At 44.3% G+C, this 26,929-nt stretch overlaps 5 protein-coding genes across 5 annotated transcripts; 4 read left to right on the forward strand and 1 right to left on the reverse strand.

The window, feature by feature from the left end:
- The first annotated feature begins 7,131 nt into the window (after window positions 1-7,131).
- On the forward strand, window positions 7,132-9,468 carry tmsb2 (thymosin beta 2). The gene is made up of 3 exons (XM_084469457.1): window positions 7,132-7,274; window positions 8,570-8,674; window positions 9,021-9,468. Exons 2-3 carry the CDS (start codon window positions 8,575-8,577, stop codon window positions 9,056-9,058), a joined length of 138 nt encoding a protein of 45 aa, XP_084325583.1. The 5' UTR covers window positions 7,132-7,274; window positions 8,570-8,574; the 3' UTR covers window positions 9,059-9,468.
- A 2,128-nt stretch (window positions 9,469-11,596) lies between these two features.
- On the forward strand, window positions 11,597-13,911 carry LOC311344805 (protein Wnt-8a-like; the record flags this gene model as incomplete). Its single annotated transcript, XM_084469144.1, has 6 exons — window positions 11,597-11,619; window positions 12,336-12,369; window positions 12,488-12,626; window positions 12,813-12,938; window positions 13,084-13,226; window positions 13,345-13,911. 6 exons carry the CDS (start codon window positions 11,597-11,599, stop codon window positions 13,909-13,911), a joined length of 1,032 nt encoding a protein of 343 aa, XP_084325270.1.
- Window positions 13,912-14,722: 811 nt separating this feature from the next.
- Window positions 14,723-16,257, forward strand: LOC311344806 (protein Wnt-8a-like; the record flags this gene model as incomplete). The annotated part of the gene is made up of 5 exons (XM_084469145.1): window positions 14,723-14,737; window positions 14,841-14,970; window positions 15,194-15,319; window positions 15,427-15,569; window positions 15,691-16,257. 5 exons carry the CDS (start codon window positions 14,723-14,725, stop codon window positions 16,255-16,257), a joined length of 981 nt encoding a protein of 326 aa, XP_084325271.1.
- Window positions 16,258-22,160: 5,903 nt separating this feature from the next.
- syce3 (synaptonemal complex central element protein 3) lies at window positions 22,161-24,217 on the reverse strand (the record flags this gene model as incomplete). Its single annotated transcript, XM_084469146.1, has 4 exons — window positions 22,161-22,285; window positions 22,934-23,045; window positions 23,600-23,772; window positions 24,109-24,217. The coding sequence occupies 4 exons, from the start codon at window positions 24,215-24,217 to the stop codon at window positions 22,161-22,163; spliced, it is 519 nt and encodes a 172-aa protein (XP_084325272.1).
- Window positions 24,218-25,211: 994 nt separating this feature from the next.
- foxi3b (forkhead box I3b) lies at window positions 25,212-26,585 on the forward strand (the record flags this gene model as incomplete). The annotated part of the gene is made up of 2 exons (XM_084470001.1): window positions 25,212-25,812; window positions 26,017-26,585. 2 exons carry the CDS (start codon window positions 25,212-25,214, stop codon window positions 26,583-26,585), a joined length of 1,170 nt encoding a protein of 389 aa, XP_084326127.1.
- Window positions 26,586-26,929: the final 344 nt, after the last annotated feature.

A 26,929-nucleotide genomic window follows, 5' to 3' on the forward strand; every position in this document is an offset into this window, starting at 1 on the left:
TTTCCTCTTCCTACTTCTCATCGCCTCTAGATTTCTTTGCTCCTCTACTTGCCTCTTCTCTGCTCTCTCATTTAAAAATATATTTTTGGGGACACACGCTTAAACAGAAAAACAGACACACACATTTCAGAGGGACGCTTGCTTGGCTGTACGTGTACATAGGACAGCGATTGGATTTGGAACACGCACGCACACACAAACACACTCCTTCCGTTTGCTATCTCGCCTCAGTCAATGCAACACATGACGACTGGCTGAGAGGCTTGAAATTATAATCAGGCGAGTTTGAAGGGAAAATGTTTAGGGAGAGCACTTCCTCTGAGGGGCGTCGGCCTGTTGTACGCTGCATTTCATGCGCGAGTCCCCGGGCGATTTCTGCACATATGCTCTGCATATACAGCCACACTGGCAGCGGCATGCCGCATATACAGCCACACACGCATATACAGCCACACAGGCATACAGCCACACACACATATACAGCCACACAGGCATATACAGCCACACAGGCATATACAGCCACACAGGCATATACAGCCACACAGGCATACAGCCACACAGGCATACAGCCACACAGGCATACAGCCACACACACATATACAGCCACACAGGCATATACAGCCACACAGGCATACAGCCACACACACATATACAGCCACACAGGCATACAGCCACACACACATATACAGCCACACAGGCATATACAGCCACACAGGCATACAGCCACACACACATATACAGCCACACAGGCATATACAGCCACACAGGCAGCGGAGCGCCGCTGCACTGCACTATGCGTACACGCGCATGCACACGCGTACACGCGCATGCACACACGCACACACGCACGCGCACATGTACACACACACACACACACACACACACGCACGCACAGGTTCACACACAGGTTCTCACACACACACACACACACACACACACACACACACACACACACACACACACACACACACACACACACAGTCAGAAAGTCCATATGTCCGTGGCAGGTGGGATAAATCAGTGTTACAGCGGAGTACAGATTAGGAGTCCCCGGACGGCCGCTCAAACCCAAGCAAGGCAGAAATTCTCTGGTCGTAAAAACAGCAGAAGACAACAGGATGGTTCAAGATCAGCCCAGATACACTAATGGACTCAACATAGCTCCACATCCATCTCTGACCAGATCCTTTACGGTACACCTTGTCTCACCTTTCTCTCTCTCATTCTCTTTCTCAACCATCTATCTATTGGACTTTCCAATCCAATAGTTCTACAGGTACATCCACTCTCCACACACACACACACGCACATGCACACACGCACACACACACACACACACACACACACACACACACACACACATACTAACAAATATACACACACACACACACACATACACGCCCAGAAACATACCCACACACAACCACAGATACACAAACATACACTCAGGTCACATCCACAATATACACTGCACTTTCCAAGACATCTCTCTCTCTGTTTCCGATAAGCCTCTGCAGCTCCGCCAGCCTATTACATTTCATCATCTTCTCCATCCTTCCGTCATAAGTGGCCATCGGCTTTTTAACGAGAAGTGGGAGGCTCCCAGTGGAGCTGGAATGGTTAAACGCTTTCCCCCCTCAGTTTCCTCTCCGTCTCTCCTTCTCTCTCTCCATATCTCTCTCTCTCTCTCTCTCTCTCTCTCTCTCTCTCTCTCTCTCTCTCTCTCTCTCTCTCTCTCTCTCTCTCTCTCTCTCTCTCTCTCTCTCTCTCTCTCTCTCTCTCTCTCTCTCTCTCTCGAGCCATGGTGATGTAGCCGCATGTCTGGAAGCCTCATTTCCCCGGTGGCCACTCGAGCATATTGCGGGTCATTTGTAGCGCTTAGACGGCTGAGCCAACGCGCAGATCCTAGCCTAAGCCCTCCACCGGGGCCTGCCACAGTTGATGGCTCTGCCCGTGTGCCCTCCACCAACGGGGGGGACGGGGGGCGAGGGGGGACGGGGGGGAGAGGGGGAGATGGGGGAGAGGGGGGAGAGGGGGGAGCCGTGTAGCGTCAGGGGTGGATGGATAGCCTGGGTTTTAGGGGGCTCAGGGCTTAGTGTAGCGTTTATTGAACACTGCTGTTGCGTAGCCTGGTGCTGTTTGTTTGTTTTACTCTTTTGGATGAGTTACTCCGTGTGAATGGATCCTGGTGGAGCGTAACAGAAACCACAGCCCCTTTGAGACATTTTCACAAACGAATTGGGGACAGAAATAGGATTTGGAATCAGAAACACACTTTAAAAATAAAAAACAGTTGCATAATTACTATTTACTTTATAAAGTGTCCTATAGAATAATATATAATATACCTTTTATACTATTTTCCCTGCTGGTGTTTTGGTTGATGCCCTTAAATTGTATACAAGCAGAACAACATCCTGCTATATCACAATCTGCTCTCACAGAATAGAGAGCATATTGAGAAGGACTGATATTACAAAACAATTCTCTCCAAAGTGTGGGAATTTGATAGTATTCTTTTTCAGATGATCTCTTGAACCAGTACAGAAAAGAGTTTTGTTTTTAGAAGAACCCACAAGGTCTAGTTGAACTCCTTCACTCTTCTCAGAGGGGGGCCGTGAACCATGAGGGGAATGTCGGCTTTGAAAGTCTTAGGACTATTACCTGAACATGCATTTAAAGTACCACTTAAAGGTCTCAAATGAAGATTTATGCCTTCATAACCAACTGTGACTCAACCTGTATTCTCACAGACAGATGATTAATGTCCATGTTTACCTACGCTTTCCCAGGCATTTTGACTTGCGACGTTCATTATTTTATTTCATCATTTATAAATAGATCTTTGCTAAACTGTTTTGTGAACACTCCTCTCTTCTTTAGCCCTAATGCTCTATTGAACTTTTAGTCTGTGAAATATCCTTTGTTCCATGGATCAGTTAGGCATCACATTAACACTGGGTCACCCTACAGTGGACCAGTGTTAATGATCTAACCAGCAAGGATGAACCACACCACACACTCACAGCGTCAATTTGTATTCAGTCGTTGTTCGGTTGGCATCACAACATGTGTGCGAGTGTGTGTGTGTGTGTGTGTGTGTGTGTGTGTGTGTGTGTGTGTGAGCACTGTCGCACCATCACCCGTTGATCATCTCATTCACGGATACGTGGGTTTAACTCATTTGCTTAATCCAATCGAGCCTCTGGTAGTGAGTGTTGGTGTGAGAGCTGGTGTGTGTTTCTCTGGGAGAAACAGAGCATGGAGGAAAGATTTGAGCAGGATATACGTGTCACTGCCACAGGCCTGCAGGACAACCGAAATGCTCCCTGTGGTAGCCCATAAAACACACACAGAGACACATGAAAAGACACACATACACACACAAACATACACACACCCATACAGGGACAATCATTACAGTTAATTTGGGCTTTACACGTTGATACCTGATAAGGGGAATTTTTAATGTGGTTCGTTTTTGTTTACGGTAGAAACCCCCTCCTATATCTCCCTCTCCTTCAACACACATTCTCTCTCTCTCTTCTCCCTCTCTCTATACTGATCTGCTTCTCCCTCGCTCGCCCCTGTCTCTCGGCCCTCCAGCTGCCTGGATGAGATAACTCCTCCAGAGCAGAGATACGCCCAGCCCATTGGTCAAGTGTTGGAACAGCACGGCACCAATCGGCTGTGGGATCATTAATTGTGCAGGCCAGTGGCTTTAGCATCGCCCTTATCTATTCTCACCGAGACTCCTTCCTTTCAACCCCACACAGCTCACACTACCTGCTCTCTTGGGAAGCACTCCTCCATACCTCCTTATCCTTCAACTTTTAAAAAGTACTCCATAGAAAGCTCAAACTACCGAGAGACCGCTCGGTGTGTTTAAGATGGGGAAGTTTTCTTCGGGAGAATTGCTGATTGAGATACTGTATGTTTGCATTTAAATATGGTCTAAAATAATAATGTATTCTCAATTGTCCAGCTATAAACATAACCAAATCATTATTGAACTGCTGTAATGCTGTGTGTGTGTGTGTGTGTGTGTGTGTGTGTGTGTGTGTGTGTGTGTGTGTGTGTGTGTGTGTGTGTGTGTGTGTGTGTTAATGTGCCTGTATTTGAATGCCACGGTCTGAATAAATCAAGAAATTATTCAAAAAACAATTTCATTATAAAATACGGCTGTTTTCCACATAGCCGATTTATGAACCAAATATGCTTCTTAATACATAGTCACCAGCATGAACTATCAATCTGTTTTTTCAGACATGGTACACTGACGCCCTATCTAACTCAGTCAAGACAACACTACTTTCAAAGGCTTCTCGTTAGTGCACTCCACACCTGGTGATTCACTAGAACACAGCTGGCTCGCGACAACGGCTATTTCTGAAGACTAGCTCCAATGATTGGAACCTAGTGACATCATGGAGACTGTTGTAGCATTGCTAATGCTCTGTCTGTTGAGATCCTATCCACGTTGCTGAAAAAAAAAAAAAAAAAAAAGATAATGTTTGATTCCTTTTTATTTTTCACACTTTTGTAAAAATGCACAAGAGGTTTGAGTGCAGCCTGGTGGCGCAAATACACAGTGCAAGTGATAGTGGACCATAACGCTGCAAAACATACATATGGTTCTGCTGCCATCGTCAGACATGGGGAAGTTACTACATAAAAGGTGATACTGTGTATACAGCTGCATTCACAGCCAATCGATTTAAATACACTACAGCATTATTCATGCCTCCCATGATTATTTGTCACTCGCTGATGGTTTGATGCATTTTATAGTCAATATTTTGAATAACATCCCATCTGGGTGGAACATCATTGATGCATCATTATCTGATGCATCATGTGGGGCACAAACATAGTATTAGTGTTTACAGCCCAAAAGGTCTGTAAAGTCTGTATGTTCCAATCAAATAGACTTTAATCTCCAAAACATTAGTATAGTAAAGTTACCAGTTCCAGGTTTAAGAAAATAGACACACACACGTATGGATACACTTGTATACATAGACACTTGTACACTTGTACTGTTCTGTACACATTCACCTTTATTTACTTTGCTTCATCAATTGATTGTTGTGTTTATTTAGCATGAAAGTAGCTCTGCTCTGAAAAAAGCCTTTCTCTACTATCTGCTGTTCACTTAAAGGTTTTGTTTTCCAATATAATATTTTATCAAACAATGTCTGAAAAGTCTGTTGAAAAATAAATAAATGACACACTAAGTGGTCCAGTCAATACTGGTGTTGTTGTTGTTGTGGTCTGCCAACGGTTGGCAGACTGATCAATATGACCTTCTACACAAGTCTCATGCAGTGTCCGCTTCACCATATTAGAAGCAAAGGTTAACAGGAGGCGTTTGACACATCGCCAGAAGGTCAGTGATCTGATTGTATTCAGAGGTTACACACACACACACACACACACACACACACACACACACACTATCTATTAATGTTTTTATTGCGTATCTTATTCTCATCAAATATCCAAGGCGGCAAGGCCTACAGAGCAGCCAAATGAAACAGCCAACGTCTGTTGCGTTTCACAGTACGACACTATTTTACAATATGACTATTTGGCGACCTCTGGTGGGATTGGCTTTAATTACACAAACTGAAGAGTGAAATTTGCTGTATAGAATATTTCAGACGCATTCTTTACGAGATGCTTTGACAATTTAAGTACAAGAATTTAATTCAAATCGTAAAAAAATTGTTAACCAAAAACACAAATAAACTAAATTAAACATGACAAGAAAAATACATCTGAAATTCCGAAACCAATAAAAAAAATGCCATTCAATGAATTTAAATATAATATCCCTCTCAGCAATGTGTTTTCCAACGTGTTTGAATAACATTTTTGCGTGCCTCTGAACTGGCCGGCTTTCCGAGGCCTAGCGCCTAGCGGCCCCTGATGGAAACGCATCGTCCTTTGTTCCCAGATCAGGGACAGCCCTTCCGGCGCTGCGAGGGCTTCGCAGTCATGTCTATTTGTATTTATATTAAGAGGTCGATGAGAAAAGCGATGAGCGAAATTTATTATAAAGTTAACCAGGAGTCAGAATAAAATTCGAATTACTATTATAATTAATCATTTAATTTCCTTTTTTATATATTTTTTATTTCGGACAAATGACAACGGAAGCAAAGACCGCGCATCGCCGCAGACTCACCAGTAGGCGGTGCTGTAATGTCCCGCGAGAGCAGGGAACGCTAATTATTGAGGAGTGACCTCATCCTAACGTTACTGTATCTCCCCTTCCGTAATATGATGTCAAGAATTGAACGACGAGCACTCAAAGGTCGGTCCACATGCTTAGCACCATATTAAGAGCCGGTGTCACCGTGAGTCACTATTACATTGCTTGGAATATAAACGGTCTATTTGTGAACCGGACGTGGCCTTCCCTGCACCAGCTTGTTTTAGGATGTCACCAACTGACTATGCGCTCTACAAATAATGCCCTGGATATGATTACCCTATATTGATTTAAATAAATTGTTAACAACATGTAGGAAATTCATAATCACATAATCACTGTGATGAGAAGAAATAGTATGTCAGAAACATTGCAGAAATAAAGAAAATGTACTTTGTCACGATTAGGGGTCTGTTATAGCCTATTAAAAAAAATACCACGTTGCTTTTATTTGATCAAATTTAAATTATGTTTGTAATAACGCTTTATGGAACATCAATTCAAAAAAGTAGGCCTATACATATTATTATTACTCTAATAAAGTATCTAGGCCAACAAAAGATACCAGATAGTAGACAATAGCAGGTACATGCTGTATCATTGTACATTGTGTCTGCCACTGCAGCACACTTTATTGACCAAATACAGTAAAGCATGCAAAAGAAGCCTGGCCTAAGTAATGCAGGGCATGAATCATTTCATCCCCAACCAAGCAAGCGGCACAGCTGTTGTCTGTTGGTCACGCTCCCCGCCCGGCCATTAACCCCGGGGAGCAGGAATAACGAGGAATATTGACAACAGGAATGGAAGCAGCACTGACTAAGCTTTCTCTCTCTCTCCCTTCATCTCTCTCTCTCTCTCTTTGCTGACACCCCCTCCTCCTCCTCTTCTTAAGGCCACACCCTGGTGCAAAAAAGCAGGCGTGCGCGCACACCACCAGTCTCTCTCTCCCTCTCTCTCTCTCCTCCATAGCGTCGTGCCCTCCCTCCTGCTGCACACTCACCGCCAGACTCGCTGCACGTGTGGACGCTCGCCCTCAGCTCTGTGGAAACCACCGGTAAGACATCTGATCCATCTGCCCTGTTTTCTACCTCTCTCTTGCTCCTTCTCTCTCTGTCTCTATGTCTCTCTCTCTCCCTGTGTATATATATATATATATATATATATATATATATATATATGCATCTCTCTCTATCTATCTGTTTGTCAGTCTGTCTACCCCTCCCTCCATTTGTGTGTGATTATCTTCCCCTCTGGTGCTCAGCAACAAAGGATGGTTGGGGTGTGGCGGGAGAGACACTAGCAAATGACATGTAGCGATCACGGTGGTGGTGATGAAGATGAGGAGGATTATGGTCTAATATCCGTCGCTTTAATCAGTGTAATGTCAGTGTAACGAACCATGGGATGTATTTCAGACATCTTGACTATAGCGTGGCTTGTTGTCAGACTAGTTCATTTCTATTCTGATAAATGTGTCTTCGTGTGGCAGATTTCCTCCATCCCTGGGGGGGGATGTTACTTGAAAACATAATGAGTCATGAGCTCAGCATATCCATATATGCTTACATTATAACCGTTCAGAAAGAAAGTAACTGCAGGTTGGAGTACATTTACAGCGAATCATTTTCTTTCGTCTGCGTCAATATGACAATTTCACAATAACATACCGCATGGGGCTGCTCACAACAGAACAGTGGGTGGACAATAGGCGGGGTAGGGCTGGGGGCTGGGGGCTGGGGGCTGGGCAAGAGGTATGGTACCGTCTGGGAAAAAAAAAGGAAAAGGACTGCAGTGGCTCCAGATGGGGCAGTGGTACTGGACGGGTCCAGGAGGCTGCAGGGCTGGATGAGAGGCAGGAGAGGCTGAGCAGGAGAACAAAGCCTGAGACAGCCTCGCCTCGGGGGGGGGGGGGGGGGGGGGGGGGTAACAAAGGGGGGTGGCAGCATGGCAGCACATGCACCCAGACATGTCTGCATGCATGGTATGTGCACATGTTAGGGAGTATATATATATATATATATATATATATTTATATATAAATATCCTCTAGCGGGGAGTGAGGGAGCTACCCCATTCTGTCAGCCACTCCCTTAGAGAGCATGCAGGGATAAATGTGTTATAAAATACAACATATCCATATATACATATGTAAATATATATGTAATACATATGGTCACAATTGGCCAATTTTGATTTAATCGATTTCATATGATACCTTTGTATAATAAGCCTTCATCTGATACGGGCGTAGGTGAGAGGGGCGCTATACCGACATTTTGTATTTGCGTCACGTCTCCGAGAGGCGAGCACAGCAGTGATAAACACTCCGTCTGCTTCTCTCCCCTCAAGCCAAGATGTCCGACAAGCCCGATATGACTGAGATCTCCAGCTTTGACAAGACAAAGCTGAAGAAGACGGAGACAAAGGAGAAAAACCCTCTGCCCACCAAAGAGAGTGAGTTGCTGTTGTGTGTGTGTTGTCAGGTGTGCGTTGCTGCGCGTGTTAGTGTGTGTGTGTGTCACATCCACTGCTGTCCACAGAGCACACTGCGATTCAGCAACGTCAAAACTAATGCACACAACTGCAGTGCGGCCCACCCCCCCTCCCCCCCCCTCCCGCAATACAGCAGATGATCAAGGCATCCCTGACGGATCAGAAACCAGCAGCACCGCACACAGAGTACACACAAACTAAATGCTCTCCCTATGTCTCCCCCCCTCTCTCTCTCTCTCTCTCTCTCCCTCCCTCCCTCCCTCCCTCCCTCCCCCCTCCCTCCCTCCCTCCCTCTCCTCTCCCCCAGCCATCGAGCAGGAGAGGAAAGGAGACGCGACTCCCTGACCTGGAAGCACAAGTCCCGGCCTGAGGCAGAGATGACGAAGCAAAAAAAAAATGCACTTTCCTTTGATTATTTAGTATTACAAAAATAATTCCCTCATGTAATCTTCTGATAAGCGTGCTACGGGGCACCCCGGGGTGCTGTAATGGTGCTCAGCGCCCTCGGAGGGCCCTGTTTTCATCGGGGGTCTCGGGGAGGACCTGCTGGGTGCCTGTCGTCCGTTCTACGTTAGCCTTTTGCTAACATGTATCCTATATTGCCAAACCAGGAAGTGTTGCAGCCAAACCAGGAAGTAATGCAAGCCAGACCAGGAAGTGATGTGGCCAAAGTAGGAAGTGAGGTGACCAAAGTCGGGAGGGGTGTGGCCAAAGTCAGAAGGGGTGTGGTGATGTAGAGTACAGAGCCAGGCAGGCATGCAGGAGGGGGGGGGGGGGGGGGGTCGGGGGGAAAACAATCAGATGCTAATCATGCGGGGTGTTTTCATAATCAACTTTTTACTTTGATTTTATTTATGAAATAAATGTAAATGATTGGAATTACCAGTGACTGGCGTCCATGTTGTGTGTAACAATGTCTGCCATAAATCATTTCAATATCCTTTAATGTGTAATTATACATAGCTAGCCTCCAATTAGAATGATCATCAATTATTTTATACACTCCATGTATAACTTAAATTATTATAATAATAATAATAATCAATTTTTTGTATGTATATATATATATATTTGTATATTTTTTGCATATAATTTGTATAGCACTTATACTTACATACACAACATGAATACACGGAAAAACCAACAACCAAAATATAATAAACAACATAATGTTATAATCAGCCTTATATTATAAGGCTGATCATAACATTTAAAAGCATGCGGATTGGAGCAGAGAGAGGGATAGAGAGGGGATGTTTGAAGCAGTTATAACATCTAACTCTCCTGACCTCTTCACGTAGGCTTCTACAGTGTAATTCAATTTGAACGGGCGGCGTGGTTTATAAAGTATATAGGCCTACACCATTTACAGGTCTTAGTTCCAAATCGTAATGGGATGGGTGCTTACATATGAGCCCTTAAAATCATATCCTGGGCCAAGTCTACTAGAATGAAAACCCTACGCTACGCGTAGGGCTACACGTAGGGCTAAACAAAGCGCTGGCGTCGGCAATCCTGTCACCCGTCGGCAGACTGTGACTTTTTCCACCTTCTCTCCTTTTATTGCTCTATTTATCTCACCTCGAGAAGCCCTAAATCACCACTCCCCCCACCGCGCACGGCTTAATGTCTCCCGAATGCCTTGAACGAAGCATTTTACTCCATGGTATTTTAAGTAGATAGGATGTAAGGTCTATGCGCGTTTGAAGTCGATTTTACGTCGACGGCTGCAGTTCAATACACATGTGTCGACCGTAAGAAACTGTCAGAATAAACGTGCGGACCTGACTTGTTTCTATAGGCTGACGGAGTCCATGCGTTTTGCACTGCATTGGATATTTCATATCAATTAAACAAGTTCCTAAAGGCCTATAACATTGTTGGAAAAACGTTTTATTATAAATTATATATTTTAATGGAAACTATTTATGTGAGTCCTGCGGTCGAATTGTGAAAGAATAACTTCCGAAATTCATTTAGAATATAACGATCACTGAGTTTGGCCCAACTGAAATCATTAGGCCTAATTATTATTATTATAAATAGTATTATTGGTTATGGGCTATAGGCTTGAGGACTAGCAGTATCGTTTATGTTTTTTTTTTATTAATATAGGCTTATGCATTATGCACTTATGTGTTAACTTATCGATAATAATAATACAGGCTTTAGCAATTAATTAGCTACTGCACGTGAATCATTTGGATCACAGCAGTTTCGATGTTTATGGGATCTCTAACAATCATGAGGAATCACGCCCCGTCGGCAGATCATTGTTCACAGGTCACTGGCCCTAATGTCCCCTTAAGAGTTAAGGTCCCCATTGAATAGTTATTCCAGAGGTTCTGTGGGATTAGGATTTGAATGTAATCACTCTTTATTAATTCCCAGGTAGATGTAGGCGTTGGGCCTATGGGTTTCAGGCAAATTGTCAAATGGATGGGATTGATTTATAAATCGGGATCATCCTCACATTTAGAGCTGTTGTGTTTTAAGGACTTCGCTCGATGGCCTATACCGAATTTGTCAAATTTTCTATTAAGAGTTTTGAGTAGTTTATTGGGGATTTTAAATGTGCCGTTTAATTCAACGAGATGTCCTGATTATGATGAATCATCTTAGCAACTTGTCGTGGTATCACATTGCTCAAATTCATATGTAAAGCCTATAGCTTTATAGCTTTACTATTAAATGAGTGAGAGGCGATCCCTTACCGTCACGTTACCATTGCTGAGCGAGTAATCCCAAAGAAGAGCTTAACCCATCCTAACATTGAATATTTCCCACATATCATATTGTATTGGTTTGTTTCACTGTCGTAAATTCCAGACTGGTTTCACACCTAGTTGTTTCCAGAGGAAACATCTATTATCCTCTATTGCCATGGCCATGTCAACGTCGCCGACGTGTGATACAGTATTTACATGACTATATTGAGCTGCTGAAAGAGCCTTGCTTTGTAGTCCCCGTGGGGCCCGAGGGCCGCTTCCCATACCGCTGCTCATCTGAACGGAATATTAAAAATGGAATACATTCATGAACAGTTATAAACGTTTAGAATAATGATCTGCTTGCGAACTTGATTAAAAAAAGTGTTTAAAAACATTTGATTTAGTTCATTTATGTATCGTTCGTTTTGGAATTCGTGGGAAAGTGAATGAAGGGGGGGAAAGCCTGGGAATAACAGGTGAACAAATGCAGGGCTGTTTAGCTGTCTGTGGCCACTCTTTGAAGTGCATTCGAGCCCAGACGTCTCCTGTTTGTTAGCAGGACACGGCCATCACCTTGGGCCATTTCCACAAAGCAACGTGACCCATAGGGGGAAGAAATCTGTCAATCGACGCGGCAGACGGTATAAATATCATCCTGCTCTGGTCTTCACCACAACAGTCACCAACTCTGATCGCGTCGCGCCCACTTTGGATACTATACCACGACTTCTTGGAACGATGGGATCTTATCTGATAAAAACCTTCATTATATCCATATGCTATCACGTTCTACTTGCCTCCGCCTGGTATGTAGACTTCCCCCCCCAAAAAAAATAACAACTTTGAACACATACACTCTTTGGATGTGGAAAAGTTTGACTTAACGTATTTTTTTTATGTTTCTTCTCCAGGTCAGCGAACAACTTCCTCATGACGGGACCAAAGGTAAATTCAATATATACATGCAGCGACATCTACTGACCATACATATGGTCAACAAAACATTTGTATCCTTTGTTTGTTGGTCAACAACTAACACCATGCTTTGTTTGTTTGTTTTAAGGCTTTTCTGACATATGCCAGCAGCGTGCAAATGGGTGCACAGAGTGGAATACAGGAGTGCAAACATCAGTTTGGATGGGACAGGTGGAATTGCCCAGAGAGCGCTCTGCAGTTGTCAACGCATACCGGCCTTCGCAGTGGTGAGATAATGCGTCCTATTAGTATTAGTTATTTATCATAATCTAATCTACAACGAAACAGTGGAAAGGATGATTGGGATTGTGTTTTTACGCACAGGTTACGCACACGGGATGCGCATAGTTGTTGTGGTATTACAGAGTTGCTCCAAGTGAAAATGACAAATGTATTTTGCTTCTTCAATATAGCAACGAGGGAGACGTCGTATGTTCACGCCATCAGCGCAGCAGGAGTCATGTACACATTGACGAAGAACTGCAGCATGGGGGACTTTGACAACTGTGGTTGTGACGATTCCAAAATAGGGCAGATGGGTAAGTCAGTGGAGATTGGACGAGACTGTTAATAAAACACAATTACTTATTATTTAATTATTAAATAAATAAAGTACTGCCCAATTTTGATCCATGCAACGGCTCTGGAATAGCAGCCCTAACTTTATTTAATTTTTCTCGCCAGGTGGGAGGGGATGGATCTGGGGAGGTTGCAGTGACAACGTTATGTTTGGAGAGAAGATTTCCAAACAATTTGTTGACGCACTAGAAAACGGCCACGATTCGCGCGCGGCTGTCAACCTGCATAACAACGAAGCTGGAAGATTGGTATGGTTATAAATAATACATATCAATATTGTAAAATATATACATATTCATTATCCCGCATTGCATGGCACTCCAAATAAGAAACTCGGAGATATTGACTTGTGTAATATTGTTGCAGGCCATCAAAGCCACCATGAGGAGAGCGTGTAAGTGCCACGGCGTGTCGGGGAGCTGCAGTATCCAGACCTGCTGGATGCAGTTGCCCGACTTCAGGAGCGTCGGCAGCTACCTGAAGGAGAAGCACGAGCAGGCCAAGAAACTACAGATGGACAAGAGGCGCATGAGGGCCGGGAACAGCGCGGACAACCGGGGCGCCTTCAACGACGCCTTCAGCGGCATCCGCCGCACAGAACTGATTTATCTGGAGGACTCTCCGAACTACTGCTCCAAGAACCTGAGCCTGGGCCTGCAGGGCACCGAGGGCCGCGAGTGCGTCAAGGGAGACAAGAACATGACGCGCTGGGAACGACGTAGCTGCCGCAGACTGTGCCACGAGTGCGGCCTGCGAGTGGTGGAGAAGCGCGTCGAGATGGTCAGCAGCTGCAACTGTAAATTCCACTGGTGCTGCACTGTAAAGTGCGAGAGATGCACACAGACTGTCACCAAATATTACTGCGCGCGTAGAGAAAGAGGAGGCAAGCCCCACAATAAAACCAAACGGAGACACCATGGGCGCAGGCATTAGTGGTTATGCCTGAAGTATAGTTCACACTGTGTTACAGTAACTACTTTGTACATATCTGTAAATATTGTCATGCACTTATTTAGAATGGCGTAAAACCCATATGAGCTCGTTTCCACTTGTTATTGACTCAACTCTTCCATGCACCATGATTTTAGTTTTTAGGTTGAGGTTTCTTCCATTGTTGACTTAAACAATCATCTATTTTTTTAATTAAACGCATAGTATTCTGTATCACAAAATAAATATTGTAATAATTTATTCGCCTGTGTTCGAGGCTATTTGTTCGGCCGGGGTGGGACGGGGACTTTGTATGTGTGACTCCGTTTGTATATTGTGAGCGGGTGTCATGGTTCTTAGCCTCCGCGGGACGTCGCGGGATTAAGTCATTAATCGTATGGCTGGTGTCAGCAGCCTCGGGGTCAAAAGTAAACTGTCGCGTAATGCCAGCCTTTGAAGATAGCAAAAGGCGTTTCCTGATCCCAGGGCCCAATCAGCCGCCTCGGAGGATGGGAACAAAGAACAGAGCCTTCGTTTATCCTCCCATTCAAAATAAAAGGAGAAAGTGGCCGAACGCAGGCGCAAGTCAGGCCAGTCCTCGTTTTTGCTGCAAGCACTGAGGATACAACATGGTTTATTCATTGCTTTGGCTACTGGTTATTATCCACTTCAAAGGTTTTGCAGCCAATGCTTGGTAAGTTCACTACATCTTGACTATCAGACATTTGGAAATTAATGTGGGTACATCTTTGTTTTCTATTTTCTAACTGTTTTCCAATATGTTCCTCTCTTAAGGGTCGCAAATAGCTTACTCATGACGGGACCAAAGGTAAAATATACATATTTTTGGAGATCTCACATTACAATTATGGACGAACACTTTTTTTACGCCGATTAAGGGACACAATTAACTGTTGCCTTCTTTTATAAAGGCATTTCTGACCTATGCCAAGAGCGTACAGATGGGCACACGGGACGGAATAGAGGAGTGCAAACATCAGTTCGCCTGGGAGCGATGGAACTGCCCTGACAGCGCCGTCCAGCTCAGGGGAATGCGCAGCGGTAAGCCTCTTTAACAACTACTGGGACACTTTAACCCGGTTTATCTCAGCGGGCCGAAAATGTAGCCTTCAAAATCAGAATCATCAAAATATGGACTAATATAACGACGTAGTCTATATGAGACAAATGATTACATGATATTGCACATTTGCACATACAGTTTGTGCGTGCGATGTTGGACATTCCCAGTTCTGATCTTGGTCTTCTGGTTTGGTTTTAACAGCGACAAGAGAGACATCTTTCGTCCATGCCATCAGTGCAGCAGGTGTCATGTACACATTGACGCGAAACTGCAGTCTGGGAGACCTCGGGAACTGTGGCTGCGACGTCTCCAAGAATGGAAAAATGGGTAAGAATCGGACGTAGTATTTGATTGAGGAATAACCCTGGCGGCGTGACTACTTTGCGCATACACGTGCCCTCACTAAACGCCCTCACTTCTTTCTGGTTGTGCAGGTGGTCGTGGCTGGCTGTGGGGTGGTTGTAGCGATAACGTGGACTTCGGAGAGAGGATCTCCAAACAATATGTGGATGCTCAAGAGACCGGACAAGACTCCAGGGCTGCCGTCAACCTCCACAACAACGAGGCCGGACGGAAGGTGAGACGCGTAATGAGGGCCTGCACCATTTTTATTCTGACAAAGTTGATTGACCGGTCGTTTTACGCATTTGTATTCAATATATCTTTAATCTTTAACTTCACGCCTTTCATCATTCCAGGCAGTGAAGGCCACAATGAAGCGGATCTGCAGATGCCACGGCATGTCCGAGAGCTGCAGCGTCAAAACGTGCTGGACGCAGCTGTCCGACTTCAGGGACGTGGGCCTCTACCTCAAAGAGAAACACGACCGCGCTCAGAAACTAGAGATGGACAAAAGGCGCATGCGCGCGGCGAACAACGCGGACAACCGAGGCGCCATCGCGGACGCGTTCAGGGACATCGCCCAGACGGAGCTCATCTACCTGGAGGACTCGCCGGACTACTGCAAGAAGAACGTCACCCTGGGGCTCCACGGCACCGAGGGCCGCGAGTGTCTGCAGCACGGGAACGGCCTGACCCAGTGGGAGCGCAGGAGCTGCCGCAGACTGTGCCACGACTGCGGGCTGAGAGTGGAGGAGCGGCGCACGGAGGTCGCCAGCAGCTGTAACTGTAAATTCCAGTGGTGTTGTAAGGTGAACTGCGAGGACTGCTCTCAGGTCATAATCAAACACGTGTGCGCCAAGAGAGAGGGCGCACACGCGCAGGGCTTCAGGAAGAGACACCGTGCGGCCAAGGAGAGACAATGAATAAGGGCTTTGCTGTTCCGACCAGAATAGGCCAAAATATTGCATCTTTAATTATATTATATTATACCGCACTTTCATTACGTCTTTACTGTGTGTCTTTAATGCCATTATCTATTTATGTATTGTGTTATTCTTTATAAAATAAATGGAACTTTATGCTATTATGTTCACACGTCTTTAAAGAGTATTCCTCACTTAAGAGGTTGAAAACTATTCCTCAAACAGGCTGGAGGTCAGGACATTCCAGGAGGTGCAGCACCAGCGCCTCCCAGGTGGTGCATTCCCCTTTGAATACACACAAGGGGATTAGATAGTCAACGCGGTGACGTTCACACCTAACTCAAGTGTTTATCAAGCCATGTTCCTGTTGCTAACACTTTGATGTTAACCTGCATCGATCCCATTCTAAGAGCGTATAGCCAACCTGTGAAGGACAAATTAGAGAAGCAGCACTGCTTAATTACGCATTTAGTAACACGGTAATCCGCGATGATGCCGAGTGACTCCAAGCTCAATTTTTTTGTGACACCCATGCAGGACAAGGAACATACATAACAATAATGTCTTAAAGAAAAGGGGCGTACCTTTGACAGGCTCTAACAGCTAACTAACCCGCGGTTATCGATCTAGATAGCAGGGGATTGCATCCGGAATATAAAAAAGACTGGATAATGAACGAAAACGTCAAATCACCTCCCAATTTAGGCGGAAAGATGGCAACGCAACTATAGACACTTCTCTGAGGGATCATTTGTTTCCCACCACTTTTCCCATTGCTGGCCCACGTCTAGAATCTCTCTCTCAGCTTGACACGTCATAAATCTGCCAGGATCCCAACTAAATGAGTGATACCACGGGCTTCATCAGGGGGTCCATGCCTGCGGCGGAGGGGCGGAGATCTGACTCAAGTGGGGGTTGGTGGGTCGAACTTTTTGTTTTATTAACATTACATTACGCAGATGCGTTTGTCCAAAGCGACCGGCAGAAAGATAAACAAAGGAGATATAGGCCTAGGTCAAAAAATGCAAGAATAATTCAAGGGCAAACTAATTCACTAAATAAGCAAAGCAACTGCTTTTAGGTGTTTCGACATAGAAACATCCAAAATACAGACTGTATTTAATTTTAAATAAAATTTCAAATCAAGCGAGACAGCATATACTTTTTAATTGTGATAATCTGTTCAAACAGCCAAAGAAAGAGCTCCATGTGATTTAAAGGAAAAGGTTCCAATACAACACACACACACACACGCACGCACACACACACACACACACACACACACACACACACACACACACACACACACACACACACACACACACACACACACACACACACACACACACACACACACACACACACACAGGCTTCAGCGCGAGTGCGTAAAGTTAGCAGCGCATGTTTCCCATGCGTCCCTGCTGTGTTCTAATTAAGAGATAGCAGAACGCTGTAACCTCTTTGTCTGTCTCTGACTAATGGTCACAAACTACAGCACCGCATCGGAGCCATATTGTTTCTTAATTGTACTCTGATTGTATCCACCAACATCTTTCCAACCAAAACACCCCCCCCCCCCCCCCACACACACACACACACACACACACACACTACAGTTTATTTGATATGTTTAAGACATTTTGTAAAAGTTACAAAAGTTATTTAATTTCAGGGTTTTTGTATTTTTTTTTTCTAATTTCTCGCAGAATTTAAGCTTTTCATGCGAATTAACCAGTTTCAGTATTAGCACCTCATTTCCATGACACCTTAGAACACCACCAGCACTCTCCTAGCTTTCTTTGTGGTTTGTTTCCCAGGAAAGAGGCATGCATGGGGGAGGACGACTGTCCACCAGGACCCCCCAAGAGGGCCCTGTATTCACGCAGACAGGCCTGGGGGTCTCTGTGGGAGAGTGCTGTGATGGTCCCCCTTACCCTCCCACTATCACTTGGGTGTGAGATACCAGAGTCCTTCTTGCACTGGATGGGGAAGATGTTTATGTTTATATCAGCCACACGTCATCACATCATCATAAATGATCCAACTCCAAATACAACTCCCATCCTTATGATTGGCAATCATGTAATATTTTGGGAAAAGTAAATATATGCCACTAAAAGGCTCCAGAAATATGGTCATTGCTTTCATCCAAAGGGACTTACACGTATAACATTCAAAGCATAAAGCCAATATAGAGCCGCTAAGTGATACAGCAAGCATAAGGATGATCCTACAAATAATATACAAATTGATCAGTCACAGGGAAACATCAACAGCCCATAGTTGAAGGGTAGCTCACTGACTGGTTAAACATTCAGACACTCACTCATGCAGACAAGCAGACACTTACTCATGTGAGACAGACTGACTCTATGGATTACAAAAACATGCATTTTGATGTGCAGAAGGCATCAACATGATCATCCTGGTCTGACTTCCTGTTGGAAAATATAATAAAGGTTGTATTGCCATATAACTCCTCCTCCTATCATTCTAAAACCACAATACATTCATTTTGGTTTTGCAATTCATAAACATTGACAACCAATAAACAGTTATAATGTTTAAAAAGTCAGTTAAAATATCAATAAACAGTGCGTGTAGAAAACAATGCTCTTTGCACTTTCCGTCGTGTCCAGAAGAGGGCGGCACTTCTCTAAGATTCCCCCGGTTCTCCCCGTTTCTTACCACGGAAGGGAAGTTATTCAGAACTTATTAGGTCATGTATAAAGCAGCTCACATGCTTTGTCTATATTTCCTACTAATCCTATATATGTTTGTTATATTTAAATATGTAAAAATAAACATATATGTTTAGATTACATATATATGAAATGTTACATCTGAAATGTTTTTGTGCGTAAAAGTGAGAGACTTTGTTTCACGTTATTATATGAGTGAAAGTTTTATATTGCTTTTGCCTGGTTAGCGTCTTTAGGAAGGTGAGCTTAGTGTGAAAAGGGTGAAGTATGGGTAAACAAAAACGTGAGTAGGTACCCCTGTCCGCGCACACACGCTTGTTCATGAGCTCTTATGGTGTGTTCCAGATGCCTCGTTATTATTACCCACCCTTTTAGGATACGTCAACGTCATGGTACGTGGTGGGACTGGAGCACTCACTCCATTTTACGATTGATATTCCACTTGTTTACGATACACGCAATGTAGTTGTATTGAACAATGACAAAACTTGAATATGGTTACGTGGTCTGACACTTTGTATTTATATAGAAACCCAGTGTAAATGCTGCATTCATGCATTCATCCCAAAACTATCTTGCAGTTACGCCTTTCTGTACAGTCCAGTAGGGCTGGTCAATGACAATGGAGAAACTGTGAAACAATAAATATCTGCTTTATAATGATAGTAATCTAGAGACAGAATAGAGTATGTCTTTAGTGTAGTTTGGCCAAGTGTCGAGCATGTACAGGAGTATAGATACAAAGTATAAATCACTATACAAATTTTGCCTCAGAAGCAGTCAAGAGCTATAACATAGTAATCTATGTAAGTTAAATAGACATCCACACGCACATAAAACATAGAGACAGAGACACTTGAATGAAACATACAACACAGTGTCCAACTAGATCCGAGAAATTTGCAGTCAAAATGTTTCTAGTGATGTGGTTTGTTTTGCCTCGAGTGTCATTGTTAAAACATACAATGTTCGAAATATTGTCAATATAGTCAATGAAAGTCATAACTTAAGGGTAGGCTATATAAGATGTAATTTCTGCTGCTAGGCACTAGACTCCAATAATGTCTGGCTGCAGCCTGTAGGACATGGACATCAACATCCAACTGCTACCGTCAAAGTTGTTTTACGCCAGCGATGATGTTTATTAAATGATGTCCCTTTCAGGGTTAGGGTAGTAGTGGTTAGGGTTAGGGATAGGTTAGTAGTGGTTAGGGTTAGGGATAGGTTAGTAGTGGTTAGGGTTAGGGATAGGGTAGTAGTGGTTAGGGTTAGGGATAGGTTAGTAGTGGTTAGGGTTAGGGATAGGGTAGTAGTGGTTAGGGTTAGGGATAGGTTAGTAGTGGTTAGGGTTAGGGATAGGTTAGTAGTGGTTAGGGTTAGGGATAGGGTAGTAGTGGTTAGGGTTAGGGATAGGTTAGTAGTGGTTAGGGTTAGGGATAGGTTAGTAGTGGTTAGGGTTAGGGATAGGTTAGTAGTGATTAGGGTTAGGGATAGGTTAGTAGTGGTTAGGGTTGGGGATAGGGTAGTAGTGGTTAGAGTTAGGGATAGGTTAGTAGTGGTTAGGGTTAGGGATAGGTCAGTAGTGGTTAGGGTTAGGGATAGGTTAGTAGTGGTTAGGGATAGGGTAGTAGTGGTTAGGGATAGGTTAGTAGTGGTTAGGGATAGGGTAGTAGTGGTTAGGGTTAGGGATAGGTTAGTAGTGGTTAGGGATAGGGTAGTAGTGGTTAGGGTTAGGGATAGGTTAGTAGTGGTTAGGGTTAGGGATAGGGTAGTAGTGGTTAGGGTTAGGGATTGAAAGAAGAGATTGAAACTTTCCACGCCCATGAACCACACTTCGCGACTGGACGTGAGTGAGTGACGGTAGCACTTGGACGTTGGATGTCCATGTCCTACAGGCTGCAGCGAGACCTTACTCCTAGGTTCTAGTCCCCTAGAAGAATGCTGTCCTGTGGCAGAAGGTGGCAGTGTTGTACATACAAATTGTGCACATTTCTTTACCTCTGTTTTGCAAAACCGTTGGGCAGTTAATAAAACATTGTTATTCAATTTTAAATAATAACACGGGACAGCTGCAACCAGTTATATTGGTTGGACACGTTAGGTGATGATATGGATCCAAATGAGTTAAGTTCAGTACTGTGTACACAAGCTGATCTTAGCGCGGTTAACAAGGACTGCATGGATTGCTGTTCCATGTGAGATCCCACTCCTCACTTTACTGTATTGTGCTGTTTTGGCATTTTGCTTGCAGAGTCAACATTTCAGAGGTGCGCGAAGACTCCATTATTGTCGCCATGTTGCGTCATGCAACACCATCGCACCTCCACGCACGGCCGTGGCATTTTATAGTTGCAGTTTGAACGTTGGAAATATAATACAAAACATAACATTTGTAAGCTTTTACACTTTCTGTGACCCTTTACGAAGGGGTCATAAACTTGTTAGTACAGGCGGAAACGCTCACACAACCTCTCATCAAATGTGATGTGAAAAAAACACAGGACCCGAGGTAGTAGAAACAGCTTGCATGACGTCCTCACGCATCATAGATGTGATCATCTGATCACATCCATGATTTGGACACACAGTCCACACTCCCTGTGTGGAGCTCCACACTTTAAGTGTTGCGAGCCACACTACATAGCGCCAGTGAACTGTGCACAAGGGCCTTGATGGCGTCATCTTTGGTTTGCTCCTTTTGAATTTACATTTTAAATTACGAACTGTGTGAGCAGCCGTGCACCTTTATTGCCCCGATTAATACAATGTTTACAATTGTATCAGTACCAATAGCAACTGTAACTCCCCTACCAAAGGAAAAGTGAGGCAATCTCATAATAATGCAAATGTTTCCTTGCTCCCATTTTTATTTTTTTTATTTAGTTTATAAAATCTTATGCAAAAAAAATGACATCTAGTGCCTTGGGTTAATTAAACATGGCATTATAGGTCAAAACTGTCTTTCCTTTTTTGTATGCCGTAGTTTTCCTGTTTAATTAAATCTGAATGAACTGTCACACTCTCCGACAGATCAGTCATGAATCTGAGCTCATGTACACGTGTAAAGGTTATATAATGTTCAAATGACAGAATGTAGTATTTCTTCTAAAAGTCAAACCAGCACAACAGACATTTATTATCTATTATACAATCGTTGTCATTCTACCATTATTGTACAGCACCATTACACACCATCTATTCTTATTCCTCAGGTGCCAGGGCTTGATCTGGTGGAGTCTGTCCTGCCTCTAATCTTTGCAGAGTTGCCATCTTGTCAGGGTGGCCAAAATGCACAATCAAATCACACTGCCTGAGCTCCATCTGCACTATAGACACAAAGAAAAGAGCCTTCACTTTCAAAATGCACTCAGGTGCATTGCTGCTAGCTGGGAAGACTGACAGTTAGCAGGGATTTTAGTTGTTTTCTCTTTGTTGAAATTTATCTAATAATATAATATTTGTAAATTGCAGCTCATTAAACTGAAATATTTAATCATGGATCAGTATGAGTACGAGCCCCTGTCACTGAAGTTTAGATAACCTGTGTCACTACATGGCTTTCATATCTTATGTGTTTTTGATTCACAAAATATTCTGACCTACAGCCTTCAGCCGGACCCACGCTAATCCAAACAAAGTATGAAGAGGAGCTTATAACGGCCTCTTCTTTTAACCTTAATTGATACCCTTGGCAAAAACATAGTCGTTGTTCACCAAGCGACCATCTTGGTTAGGAACACTCGCTGGGTGGAGGAACTGGATGTGGAATCCCCATGTATCCAAATTTTCAAATGATCCCAACAGTATCATTAACAAAGCAATGCACGCTTACAAATATTGCGTTGGCAACAAAGGTATTTTGGGCTTTGCATGTATGCAAATTGCTCTTTGCTAAAGTGACTTCACTGGCACACTTAACAGATTCTACGGGGTATGATTAAGAGTTAGGACTTGGGTCCAGGATGAACACTCACAGGCCAGTCGGGTCATGTCCCTGTGCAGCGAGTCGAGTCTATCGAGGACCTCCTCAAAATCGGTGGAATCAGGAAAGCAAATATCCTCTTTGCTCATCTCTGAGGTCTCCATCTAGGAAAAAAAAACAAATATTACAACATGGGAGTTCCCCTGTGATAGCCCAATTGACTTTATGTCCAACAATAATTGCTTGTGCTCCTGCAGTATAGATCTGTGAACTACATATACAACCACAAATGTAATATATAAAGTGGTGCGTGTTATCTGCTCTGTTGCCCAACGAGTGAAAGTAATTATCTGAAGCCATAGGAGAACATTTCTTTATTGTTATTATTCATTTCACAAAAACACATGTCTTATGTAAGTGCAGCCTCAGCAGCAGCAGTAAACTGATGTTTATGCTATCAACACTGTCGACCTTTGGGCTCAGTAACACAATGTGCACCACCAAGAAAGACAAGAAAAAATGAAAATCAAACATCGGTCACCATGGACAACATTACTGGTTAAGAGTAACATGGAACATCACTGGTCAACAACATAATACAGCATAACAATGACTATCTTTATTTAGCCAAAACGATTGTCTCTTCTGAAATCCCGAACAAAATATAACCATCAGATCATGACTTTTAGGGCCGAGGGGTATCAGATGGGTTTTCAACAGGCTCTGGGCCCTTGATTTCTTGGGGCTCCTTGTTCAACTCCGAGTCATCTTCCTCCCTACAGATGAACGCTTTGCATCTCTTATGAGCGTCCTGGAGCCTCCGCATCATGTCCCCTTGTTCTGGGCTGGTCCGCTGCACCACCATGTCATAGGCCATCCAGGTTAACTGCACTACATGTTCACACAAACAGCCTAGGTCAATGTGGTGTATACATTATATACACTGATTGTAAATGCATTATATATCAGTATCAGTCAGTATGCAGGGATAAATGTGTCATAAGATACAATATATTCATATATTATAGATATAGATATACACGTTAAAATAAGACAAATATAATGAAGGCAGATGTTACATTAACGTCCTCATAGGTAGTAAATGCATTATATATCAGTATAAGTCAGTATGCAGGGATAAATGAGTCATAAGATACAATATATAGATAGATAGATAGATAGATAAACAGGTTAAAACAAGACAGATCTAATGAAGACGTTCCTGACCTGAGATGTTCTCCACGTCTTGGATCATCCTCTCGGAGTTCTTGTTCAGCTCCAGCATGTCTTTGTCGCCCCCCTGCTGCCGCTCGGTGGAGGAAGGTGAATCGCACATCTACAAACCGAAAGGTCTAATTAACGCATACTTAACTAATAAACTAATAATATATCAACTTACCCGCAACCGACGACCGTCGACGCCAGGGGAGAAAAAACACCGTTTGGAAGCGCTACCTTCAGCCAACTGTCTACTGACGTTTATTAAATGTTGTCTTTAAAGTAACATGGTCGAATTATGATGAGTAGTTGGCTTACATTTAGTTCACGCCTTGGTTAACCGCCTAACGGCCCTCAAAATGACGTATATTACTTACCATTAATAACCGACGAAAAGGCTTCTTTGCAATGCAAACGTGAAGTCGTCACTTCAATTGAATGACGTATTTACCAAATGTCGTATGCAAATTTTCGCGCCAGTCAGACCTTTTAAGCGTCGCGTGAGGCAGGCAGTTGACAGCATACAAATTGAATGTATTTATTTAGGCTAAATTTATTCTATTTTATTGTGACCACAATATTTCACATGATCTAGTCATGGCCAATGGATGTCTAGGTGTATGGAATCCTCGTAGGCTATATAGTTATAATTTTATGTACACAATATTATTGTATTATCACAATATCTCCACCTCAATATCTTCAGAAAGGGTAACAGTATTAATGGAAAACTTCGTAAGTAAAAGTGACTAAAATGAGGAACTTGCTGACAAAGAAAAAAAAATGACTTGCTAACCTGAGGAAACAACCAATCAGATGAGGCAGTGGGTGTTTCCAGGGAAACAGATAAAGCAGGTGTGACAGGTGACATCTCAGACATGAAGCAGCGACAAAGACGCAACACATTTCAAGGAGGTCAGAGAGTTTGAGGAGACTTAGCCTTGAGAAGATAGGCAACTTTTAAACATTGCACTGAAGACTTTCTAAGCGCTTCCTTTTGGATCAGAAAAAGGAGACTTCTGTAATTCAACGCATTAGAGATTGAAACACAAACGCCGGAGCATCAAGGGTTAAGTTCAAACAAAGAAGTGGCGAGTGCAAACTCTGTCTAGATGTCTTCATTTGAGATCCAGGGACAGTCTCCTCCGCGTTGTGGGCCCCAGTTCCCAAACCTGGGCCAGGAGCCTCCAGAACTCAGCATGTACAGCGACTGCTACTACCCTCCTCCCTCGCTGCCCAGCCCGCAGCGCACCGCCCCTTCCTCCTACGACCTCGGCGACTACGCCGCGTCGTCCCCCAACCCGTACCTTTGGTTCAACGGCCCCGGGATCAACACCACGCCTTACCTGGCCGCCACTGGCCCGCCGGGGAACCCCGGGCCCCCGTTTGTGCCTCAACACTATGGCATGCAGCGGCCCTACCTGGGCCCCAACGGCGCCGGCGGGCCGGGGGGGGAACTGAGCTGGTTCTCCCTGCCGTCTCAAGAGGACCTGATGAAGCTGGTCAGACCGCCGTACTCCTACTCCGCTCTGATCGCCATGGCCATCCACGGAGCCCCGGACCGGAGGCTGACCCTGAGTCAGATCTACCAGTACGTGGCCGACAACTTCCCCTTCTACAACAAGAGCAAGGCGGGCTGGCAGAACTCCATCAGACACAACCTGTCCCTCAACGACTGCTTCAAGAAGGTGCCGAGAGACGAGGACGATCCAGGTAATGGCTCTTTCAGCATTGTTTATCACAGTTCATTTCTATATTCATTTTTATTCAACAAATGTCTTTTAATTGACAGTGCAATTCACGTGTGTATTCCCAACACGTGTCCATGTGCGTCCTTGCCCGGTACATGTTATTTTACATCAGATGTGCCATGTTTGTTTGATCTAATCCGATTCTAATGCTCTTCTGATATCACAGGCAAAGGCAACTACTGGACACTAGACCCCAACTGTGAAAAGATGTTTGACAATGGAAATTTCCGTCGTAAGAGGAAGAGGAAATCAGACACTCTCTCAGCCGAGGGGGGGTCAGGGGCGTCTGAGTCGGTGGACAGCGGGCGAGACAGCCCCAAACATTCCGGAAACTCTTCCCTCGACATGTCCGACAGCCCAGACAGAATCCCTTCCCCTTCGTCCTCAGGCCCTACGCCGTGTTTGAGCAGCTTCCTGTCAGAGATGTCGGGGGTCTCCGCCATGGCGGTCAATGAGCTGGGGGGGGGCGACGGGCTCCCCCGGCCGCTGCAGCTAAACCTGTCCATGGAGGGGCCTCAGAGGTCCGCTTCGTCCGGGGTCTTTGGTAGCTACTCTCCCGGCTCAGGGCCGTCGGAGTGGGCGTCGGCGCTGCCGGTGCCCCCTGCACTGTCGTCCTCACCCACTCACTCCGCCCTCGGGTACAGCAGTCCCGTCCTCGGCCAGTTCAACGGGCATTTCTACCCGGGGCTGGGCTCAGCGGGAATCCTCTACCCACGCGAGGGCACAGAGGTTTGAGAAGACACGGAGCAGGAATATCGGCTTCCTGGAGCAACTTCGATGAACCATTGACTCTCTTGATTATTCACATTTAGTTCAATTGTGTTAGGCATTTAACAAGGAGAAACAAATGCATGTTTAGTGGACGAGGAAAACACACACATTGGGCATACGTTTTCATCTTGTTTGTGTGTCAGGTTGTTGTTTTTTGCGCTGACTGAGACACTATAGCGTGAGATAGCTGGGTGTGAACTCTGTGGTTCCCATAGGAAAGGCTGAATCAGCTTCTCGACCATACAAAGGACACGCTCAAAAATCCCAGACAACCTCATTATCTGATCTTAAATCAGCTATTTTATTCT

This window comes from Micromesistius poutassou (genome assembly GCF_964030765.1).
Source record: "Micromesistius poutassou genome assembly, chromosome: 6".
NCBI lineage: Eukaryota > Metazoa > Chordata > Actinopteri > Gadiformes > Gadidae > Micromesistius > Micromesistius poutassou.